The sequence below is a fragment of the Coregonus lavaretus genome (genome assembly GCF_964263955.1).
Source record: "Coregonus lavaretus genome assembly, chromosome: 18".
Classification (NCBI taxonomy): domain Eukaryota; kingdom Metazoa; phylum Chordata; class Actinopteri; order Salmoniformes; family Salmonidae; genus Coregonus; species Coregonus lavaretus.
Genome location: NC_140005.1, coordinates 3,147,971 through 3,157,970, shown reverse-complemented (window position 1 = coordinate 3,157,970; position 10,000 = coordinate 3,147,971). Strand labels below are relative to the sequence as shown.

The 10,000-nt window shown below is 43.1% G+C and overlaps 1 protein-coding gene across 1 annotated transcript in view; it reads right to left on the bottom strand.

The window, feature by feature from the left end:
- Positions 1-10,000, bottom strand: part of LOC311145286 (E3 ubiquitin-protein ligase TRIM9-like) — a gene marked incomplete at both ends in the record, with an annotated part of 46,978 nt that overhangs the window by 15,301 nt on the left and 21,677 nt on the right. Inside the window, one exon of the mRNA XM_084181520.1 lies at positions 9,527-9,638. Coding sequence (XP_084037646.1) covers positions 9,527-9,638 — 112 coding nt within the window. The remainder of the gene's footprint in view (positions 1-9,526; positions 9,639-10,000) is intronic.

Below are 10,000 nucleotides of genomic sequence, written 5' to 3'. Positions count from 1 at the left end.
CTTCCAGAGGACCTATCATCCTTTCACTCCCTCCTCTCTACCTTCTCTTCCTCTGTATCCGCTGCTAAAGCCACTTTCTACCACTGTACATTTCAAGCTTCTGCCTCTAACCCTAGGAAACTCTTTTCCACCTTCTCCTCCCTCCTCCCTCTCTACGGGCAACTTTTTCAACCAATTTGAAAAGAAGGTTGACGACGTCTGCTCCTCATTCACTCAGCCTATTGAGTCCACTGGTCCCACTCACACAGAACTACCCTACACATTGACCTCTTTCTCCCCTCTCTCTCCTGATCCTGTGACAAGTGAGGTCTGGCCACCCGACAACCTGCCCGCTCGACCCCATCCCCTCCACCCTTCTCCAGAAATTCTCTGGAGACCTTCTCCCATTCCTCACTTCCCTCATCAACTCATCACTGACCACTAGCTGCATCCACTCTGACTTCAAAATGGCCCGAGTCTCTCCCCTCCTCCAGAAACCAACACTTGAGTTATCTGACGTCAAAAACACTACACCTGTATCCCTTCTTTATTTTCTTTCCAAAACACTTGAGCATGCTGTCTCTGATCAACTCTCTTCGTTATCTCTCTCAGAACGATCTTCTTGACCCTAACCAGTCAGGCTTCAAGACGGTTCACTCAACTGAGACTGCTCTTCTCTGTGTCACGTAGGCTCTCCGCACTACCAAAGCTGACTCTCTCTCCTCTGTTCTCATCCTGCTAGATCTATCTGCTGCATTCGACACCGTGAACCATCAGATCCTCCTCTCCAGCCTTTCAGGGCTGGGCGTCTCAGGCTCTGCACACTCTTGGATTGCATCCTACCTGGCAGGCCGCTCCTACCAGGTGACGTGGAGAGGATCTGTGTCTGCACCACGTACTCTCACTACTGGTGTCCCCCAGGGCTCGGTTCTAGACCCTCTCCTCTTCTCTCTATACACCAAGTCACTCGGCTCCATCATATCCTCACATGGTCTCTCTTATCATTGCTATGCGGATAACACTCAACTACTTTTCTCCTTCCCCCCTTCTGACACCCAGGTGGCGACACACATCTCTGTGGGCCTGGCAGATATCTTAGCTTAGATGTCGGCCCACCACCTCAAGCTCAACCTCGACAAGATGGAGCTGCTCTTCCTCCTGGGGAAGGCCTGCCTGCTCAACGACTACTCCATCACGGTTGACAACTCCACAGTGTCGCCCTCCCAGAATGCAAAGAACCTTTGCGTGACCCTGGACAACAACCTGTTGTTCTCTGCAAACATCAAACAGTGACTCACTCCTGCAGGTTCATGCTCTACAACATCCGTAGAGTACGACCCTACCTCACACAGGAAGCGGCACAGGTCCTAATCCAGGCACTTGTCATCTCCTGTCTCCTGGACTACTGCAACTCGCTGTTGGCTGGGCTCCCTGCTTGTGCCATCAAACCCCTGAAACTTATCCAGAACGCTGCAGGCCGCCTGGTTTTCAACTTTCCCAAGTTCTCCCATGTCACTCCACTCCTCCGCACACTCCACTGGCTTCCAGTCGAAGCTCACATCCACTACAATAACATGGTACTTGCCTATGGAGGAGCAAGATGAACTGCCCCTTCCTACCTTCAGGCTATGCTTAAACCCTACACCCCAACAGGAGCACTCCGTTCTGCCACCTCAGGTCTCTTGGCCCTCCCACCCCTACGGGAGGGCAGCTCCCGCTGAGCCCAGTCCAAGCTTGTCTCTGTCCTGGCACCCCAATGGTTGAACCAGCTTCCCCCTGAAGCTAGGACCGCAGAGTCCCTGCCCATCTTCCGAAAGCACCTGAAACCCTGCCTCTTCAAAGAGTATCTTAAATAATCCCCCTCCTCACTTACTATGCCTGTGATATGTGGTTGTCCCACCTAGCTAGCTTAAAATGAATGCACTAACTGTAAGTGACTCTGGTTAAGAGTGTCTGCTAAAAGACTAACATGTCAATGTAAATAATGATTATGGATCTGGATTGCAGGAAAAAGCTGTTTCAAGTGTTTGAAAAATAAACAATTATCCAACTTACGGCCTAGCCACCCTCCTGACTCCTATTCCCTACACTGCGTTTGACCAGAGCCCTTGTCAGAAGGTCAAAAGTAGTGCACTACAAAGGGAATCGGCTGCCATTTGGGACACGGCTTGCCAAGAGAAATGGGCTCGTGATACGAGGGTGGCCGATTCATAAAATCCTCAGTATGAAATGGATTCTTGGGTTTTGACACGATGGAAAATATCTACATGTATTAGATTAATGTGTGTTGTTACACTGTGCATTGAGCCCCTCTAGTGAGAAAATATGAATAATGATATTTTGTAATGCTACATTAGCAGGTCACTGATGGGAACGTTGGAATGTTTAGAACGAGACCTAATCGTGGTTTCACAGGGGACCCTAAGGACGCTCCTGCTGTTGGAGTGTGTGTGTTCATGTGTGTATGTGCGTCGTGTGTGTGTGTGCGTATGTGTGTGTGTGTGTGTGTGTGTGTGTGTGTGTGTGTGTAATCTCTGTAATTAAGGCAAGTGTGAACACGTCATGAATAATGCAGCCAAAGAGCTCCAGGGCCGTTCTGCACGCACACGCACATGCACACTGAGGTGTTCTCCAGTTCAACATGTTTCATTTTCCCGATCGGAGCGAACGAGCCAATCTGTCACAGGGAAGCGGGAATGTGAGAGATTAAAGCCTCGATAATTGAGTACGGAAGGAAGTGAGCTGTTCTGTAGCACAAAGTATGTTTCCTATATAGTGAAGTACTTACTATATAGGAAATAGGGTGCCATTCTCTGGTCTAAAGTAGTGCACTATATAGGAAATAGGGTGCCATTTGGGATGCATGCAAGTACTCCCCCCCAGCATTTAAAATCACCTTGTTCTGGGAATTCATTAGACAACACTGTATCTATAATACGCCTGGGTTTCAGTGTGTGTCTGTGTGTGTGTGTGTGTCTGTGTGTGTGTGTGTCTGTGTGTGTGTGTCTGTGTGTGTGTGTGTGTGTGTGTGTGTGTGTGTCTGTGTGTGTGTGTGTGTGTGTGTGTGTCTGTGTGTGTGTGTGTGTTTGTGTCTGTGTGGGTGTGTGTCTGTGTGTGTGTGTCTGTGTGTGTGTGTGTGTGTCTGTCTGTGTGTGTGTGTGTGTGTCTGTGTGTGTGTGTGTCTGTGTGTGTGTGTGTGTCTGTGTGTGTGTGTGTGTGTCTGTGTGTGTGTCTGTCTGTGTGTGTGTGTGTCTGTCTGTGTGTGTGTGTGTCTGTCTGTGTGTGTGTGTGTGTGTGTCTGTGTGTGTGTGTGTGTGTGTGTGTGTGTGTGTGTGTGTGTACAGTTGGATGGCCAAGAGAACTCTATTCCCCTGACCTATTTTCCCAAAGCTACTGAACCGTCCAGAAGAGAAACTGAAACAAACTTTTCTAGTTGAAGGCTTTACAGCTACAGTTCTACTATGAACATCAAGGCTTTGTCAGAGGTCAAGCAGGCAGTCAGAGGTCAGAGGTCAAGCAGGCCTGGGGGACAGTCTGACAACTTCTTTTAGCCCTTATTATTAAAACATTTTTTAATGTATGCAAAGAGCTTTGTGATTTATGTCTATAAATGAAAAGCGTTCTACAAATGCAATGTATTATTATTATTATTATTATTATTATTATCATAATAATAATAATAATTATTATTATTATTATGGAAGAACACAAACAGTTATAGGACCAGGCTGGGACCACGTAGTAGTTAAAGGAAAAAAAAAAAAATATTGAACTTCATATTCATCATCTGCAGCACCACACCAACATCAACATTATGTGAAAATGACGCGTTTCTATGTTTTGTACTCAAACAGATAGAGGAAGAGAAGTGTTTCAGATTACATCATCCACAAACCAACCATGAGCAGACAAAGGTTACTTTACTAACCAGCCCTTTGCTTGCTCACTGTTGGTTAAAATCATACGATGCACACCTCGGTGAAAAATTAGGACATTTCCCTTTAAGGTTTTAGAAGGCAGATATTGTTGACGATCTGTTAGCAATATAATAATAATAATAATAATAATAATAATAGCCGTAGCCTAACACATACCACACAAATCAAGTTATCCATTACCTGAAAGCAAGTTACATAAGCTCAGGATAGAGGTGGCTGCCTACACGGTTTATATCCAATCAGGATAGAGGTGGCTGCCTACACGGTTTATATCCAATCAGGATAGAGGTGGCTGCCTACACGGTTTATATCCAATCAGGATAGAGGTGGCTGCCTACACGGTTTATATCCAATCAGGATAGAGGTGGCTGCCTACACGGTTTATATCCAATCAGGATAGAGGTGGCTGCCTACACGGTTTATATCCAATCAGGATAGAGGAGGCTGCCTACACGGTTTATATCCAATCAGGATAGAGGTGGCTGCCTACACGGTTTATATCCAATCAGGATAGAGGTGGCTGCCTACACGGTTTATATCCAATCAGGATAGAGGTGGCTGCCTACACGGTTTATATCCAATCAGGATAGAGGAGGCTGCCTACACGGTTTATATCCAATCAGGATAGAGGTGGCTGCCTACACGGTTTATATCCAATCAGGATAGAGGTGGCTGCCTACACTGTTTATATCCAATCAGGATAGAGGAGGCTGCCTACACGGTTTAAATACAAAAACAGCTACTGGCTGTTTGCACACACACTGACTCACGTTGCTTCCCAAATGGCACCCTCTTCACCTGTGCAGTGTTTCTACTTTTGACCATGTTGCATAGTGCACTATCTAGGGAAACAGGCTGCCGTTTGGGATGCAACCTCAGATAAAATATATTGTTAACAAACTGAGCGCTTACAACATCTAACATGCTTTGGGACTAAACCCCTCCCTCTGCACCTAAACCCCTCCCTCTGCACCTAAACCCCTCGCTCTGCACCTAAACCCCTCCCTCTGCACCTAAACCCCTCCCTCTGCACCTGGATCCTGGACTTCCTGACGGACCGATTTGATTTGATTTGATTTGATTTGATGCTTTGGATTCAACTAAGATTCTGACAACTACAGTAGCTACTTGGCTTCTGATGATTCTCTCTTTATGTCTGCATCCCAAATTGCACCATATTCCCTATATAGTACACTACTTTTGACCAGGGCCCCTAAGGAATAGGGTGCCATTTGGGACACAGGCAATGTTTTTATCAGATCATATGGAAGCCATCCCCCCCCAACAGCCAACCCCTACAGACTGGCCGTAGGGCGGTTCGGGCGAATGGCAGATGGGGGCTGGTCTGTCCTAAATTGAAGTTTTTTTTTATTTTTTTTACACAGAATGATCATTATCTGGCTAATAACGATGGGCCTCGAAGACAGAAACGTCCCGGTGTGTTAGGCCCGTGCAAGTCTATTTCTGGTCCCAGTCTGTCCCTGCCTACAGGCAAACCCTTTCCTGGCTGAGTGATATGGTGTTTATCTGTTATTGCAGCATCAATTATGCATCAGGAATCATTAACTAGCCAAGGGCAGTAAAGAACAATCTGAACAATAAAGAGGAAGCGAAATAAGTCAATAAAGACAAGGGGGCCCCAATAATTTCCCCAGCTTCCTGAAAGCATTGGATTGGTGTAGGTGTGAGAGGGAGTTTCTTATAACACTAATATCCTGTCGAATTCATTAAGGGAAGTGAACAAGAGCGAGAAGAAAGGAGAGATGATTGGGACACACCCAGGGCCTCAATTCAACAGAACACCTGGGGATGGTACAGCGAGAATTGGGACTGATAAATATTATATTCCAGTCCAAACTCATGGGCTAGTCCAGTGGTTCTCAACTGGGTTTTTTTGCGAACCAATATTCGCTTTAGAGAAAAATAATAACCAAAATACAATCTGGAAAACCGTAAAAAAAATATATATTATTGATAGTAAATTGACCAATTATATGACAAGGGAACAACAGTCCCACCTCTTTCATTATCAACAATAAAATGTTGCCCATATTATTGATGAAGAATGTTAATAAACTCACTGGTTTGAGACCACAAAATCAACCCAAATAGCATTGCTAATAGCTCTATATTAAAAAGACTGTGAATGAAGAACAATTGTTCAGAGATGAAATTATTTTAGAATGTAAATTCCCCCCATTTTAGGGGACCAAAAGTATTGGGACAAATTCACTTATATGTGTATTAAAGTATAGTCCTGAATGAATCTTGAATAATGTTGAGTGAGAAAGTTACAGACGCACAAATATCATACCCCCAAGACATGCTAACCTCTCACCATTACAATAACAGGGGAGGTTATCATTTTGAGGGGGATATTTATGCCTCTGTAACGTTCTCACTCATCATTATTCACAATTCATTCAGGATTATCCGTAACCATGGAAGCAGCCACATGAATGTAGAAGTGTTTAGAAACATATTATTTTCTTATTTACAAGAAAAGTCACTCCAAAATGACACAAATAATTATTTACCAAAATAATCAGAAACACAACCAAAACAAACAGTAAATGCATCCAACAAGTTTGTAGAGTCACAAGCTCGATGTAATCATTGCGTGCTATGAAAATGGGACCAAATGCTAAACTTTTGACTACTTTAATGCACATATAAGCGAATTTGTCCCAATACCTTTGGTCCCCTAAAATGGGGGGGACTACGTACAAAAAGTGCTGTAAATTTGTAAAAGGTTCACACGATATGGATGAAAATACCCTCAAATTAAAGCTGACAGTCTGCACTTTAACCTCATAGTTATTTAGCTAAAGTGCTGAAACAAAAACAACAACAAATGAGTCACTGTCCCAATATTATAGACTCATTTTCTAAATGTTATTTGCATACTAATTTAACAAAATAGTAAAAAAACATGATCTTTAACCTGATTTTCTAAACCTTTCAATTTAATTTAGAGAAATAAAATCTATCTTTTGTTCTCTGTAAAATGTTCAATGTTTGATTGTGGGAATCTGAAACTTCTTGATTGATTGAATTACTTATGCAATCTAGTTTCAAGTTTTACGTTTTACTGTCACGCGCACATGTACAGTGAAATGTCTTTATTGCAAGCTCTAAACCCGACAATGCAGTAATCAATATCAATGTAGCACAAAAAAAAAAACATACGGTAGAACAATAACACACAATAAATAAAATTAAGAAATAAGAAGAACAGGAGAAGTAAGGGTCAGCTCCATATTTACACTGTGATGGGATTACCGGAGTGGTAGAGGTAGATACGGTGCCTTCAGAAAAGCATTCACACCCCTTGACTTTTTTCCCACATTTTGTTGTGTTACAGAGTGGGATTAAAACTGATTTAATTGTCATTTTTCGTCAGTGATCTACACAAAAATGCTCTGTAATGTGAAAGTAGAAGAAAGATTCATAACGTTTGTCAAATATCTATGAAAAAGAAAACACTAATATATCTTGATTACATAAGTATTCATACCCTCTGAGTCGATACATGTTAGAATCACCTTGGGCGGCGATTACAGCTGGGAGTCTCTAAGAGTTTTCCACACCTGGATTGTGCAACATTTGCCCGTTATTCTTTTCAAAATTCTTCAAGCTCTGTCAAATTGGTTGTTGATCATTGCTAAACAACCATGTTCAGGTCTTGCTATAGATTATCAAGTAGATTTAAGTCAAAACTGTAACTCGGCCACTCACTCGTCTTGGTAAGCAACTCCAGTGTATATTTGGCCTTGTGTTTTTGGTTATTGTCCTGCTGAACGGTGAATTCATCTCCCAGTGTCTGGTGGAAAGCAGACTGGACCAGGTTTTCCTCTAGTCTCCCAGTGTCTGGTGGAAAGCAGACTGAACCAGGTTTTCCTCTAGCATTTTTCCTGTGCTTAGCTCCATTCCCTTTCTTTTTTATCCTGAAAAACTCCCCAGTCCTTAACGATTACAAGCATACCCATAACATGATGCAGCCACCACTATGCTTGAAAATATGGAGAGTGGTACTGAGTAATGGTACTCAGTAATGTGTTGTATTGGATTTGCCCCAAACATAACACTTTGAATTCAGGACAAAAAGTTAATTGCTTTGCCACATTTTTTGCAGTATTACTTTAGTGCCTTGTTGCAAACACAATTAATATTTTGGAATACTTTATTCTGTACAGGCTTCCTTCTTTTCACTCTGTCAATTAAGTTAGTATTGTGGAGTAACTACAATGATGTTGATCCATCCTCAGTTTTCTCCTATCACAGCCATTAAACTGTAACTGTTTTAAAGTCACCAACTGAGTTAGGAAGGACTCCTGTATCTTTGTAGTGACTGGGTGTATTGATACACCATCCAAAGTGTTATTAATAACTTGACCATTCTCAAAGGCATATTCAATGTCAGCTTCTACTAATTCTACTTCTTTGCAAGTCATTGGAAAACCTCCCAGGTCTTTGTGGTTGAATCTGTGTTTGAAAGGGGCGGCAGGTAGCTTAGTGGTTAAGAGCGTTGTGCCAGTAACCGAAAGGTCGCTGGTTCTAATCCCCGAGCCAACTAGGTGAAATCTGTCGATGTGCCCTTGAGCAAGGCACTTAACCCTAATTGCTCCTGTAAGTCGCTCTGGATAAGAGCGTCTGCTAAATGACTAAAATGTAAATGTAAATTCAAACTGAGGGGCCTTACAGATAATTGTATGTGTGGGGTACAGAGATGAGGTAGTCGTTCAAAAATCATGTTAAACACTATTATTGCACACAGAGTGAGTCCTGAACTTATTTAGGCTTGCCAAAACAAAGCGGCTGAATACTTATAGATTCAAGGCATTTTAGCTTTTCATTTTAAATTAATTCCTAAAAATGTTGAAAGACATAATTCCACTTTAACATTATGTGGTATTGTGTGTAGGCCAGTGACAAAAAAATCTCAATTTAATCAATCTTAAATTCAGGCTGTAACACAACAAAATGTGGAAAAAGTCAAAGGGTGTGAATACTTTCTAAAGGCACTGAATGAATAGGGGTAAGGTGACATAACATTATAATTGTGGTAGGCGGCAGGTAGCTTAGTGGTTAAGACCGTAGTGCCAGTAACCGCAAAGGTCGCTGGTTCTAATCCCCGAGCCGACTAGGTGAAAAATCTGTCGATGTGCCCTTGAGCAAGGCACTTAACCCTAATTGCTCCTGTAAGTCGCTCTGGATAAGAGCGTCTGCTAAATGACGTAAATGTAAATTGATTGGATTTATATAGTGCTTTTCTACCAACTGAGGTACTCAAAGTGCTTTACGTAGTAGGAGGAAACTTACCTCCGGCACCCACCTCAGTGATGCACGGCGACCATTTTTGTGCCAGAACGCTCACCACACATCTGCTATCCATGATGGAATGGGGCCAGGTTGGAAATTTAGCCAGGACACCGGGGTTAACACCCCTACTCTTACGATAAATTGATTTTTAATGACCACAGAGAGTCAGGATACCAGTGTAATGTCCCATCCGAAAGACGGCACCCTACACAGGGCATTGTCCCCTTCACTGCCCTGGGGCATGGGGATATTTCTTTAGACCAGAGGGAAGAGCGCCCCCTACTGACCCTCCAACAGCACTTCCAGCAGCATCTGGTCTCCCATCCAGGGACCGACTCTGCTTAGCTTCAGGGGCAAGCCATCAGTGGTATGCAGGGTGGTATGCTGCTGGCAGGTAGCCTAGAGGTTAAGATCGTTGGGCCAGTAACGGATAGGTCGCAGGTCTGAATCCCCGAGCCGACTAGGTGAAAAATCTGTCAAATCTGCCTTGAGCAAGACACAAGCCTAATTGCTCCTGTAAATCGCTCTGGATAAGAGTGTCTGCTAAATGACTAAAATGTAAAATAATAAATTGTATGTGTGTATAATCTAAATGTGTGTGAGTGAAGGTGTAGAGTACAGTAGAATACAATATTTGTATGTGTATTTATTATGGATCCCCATTACTCTTCCTGGGGTCCAGCAACATAAGACAGTAACATACAGTTTAAAAATATTACATGACATTATATTTCATAACACCTTACCCGACCCATTCAGTG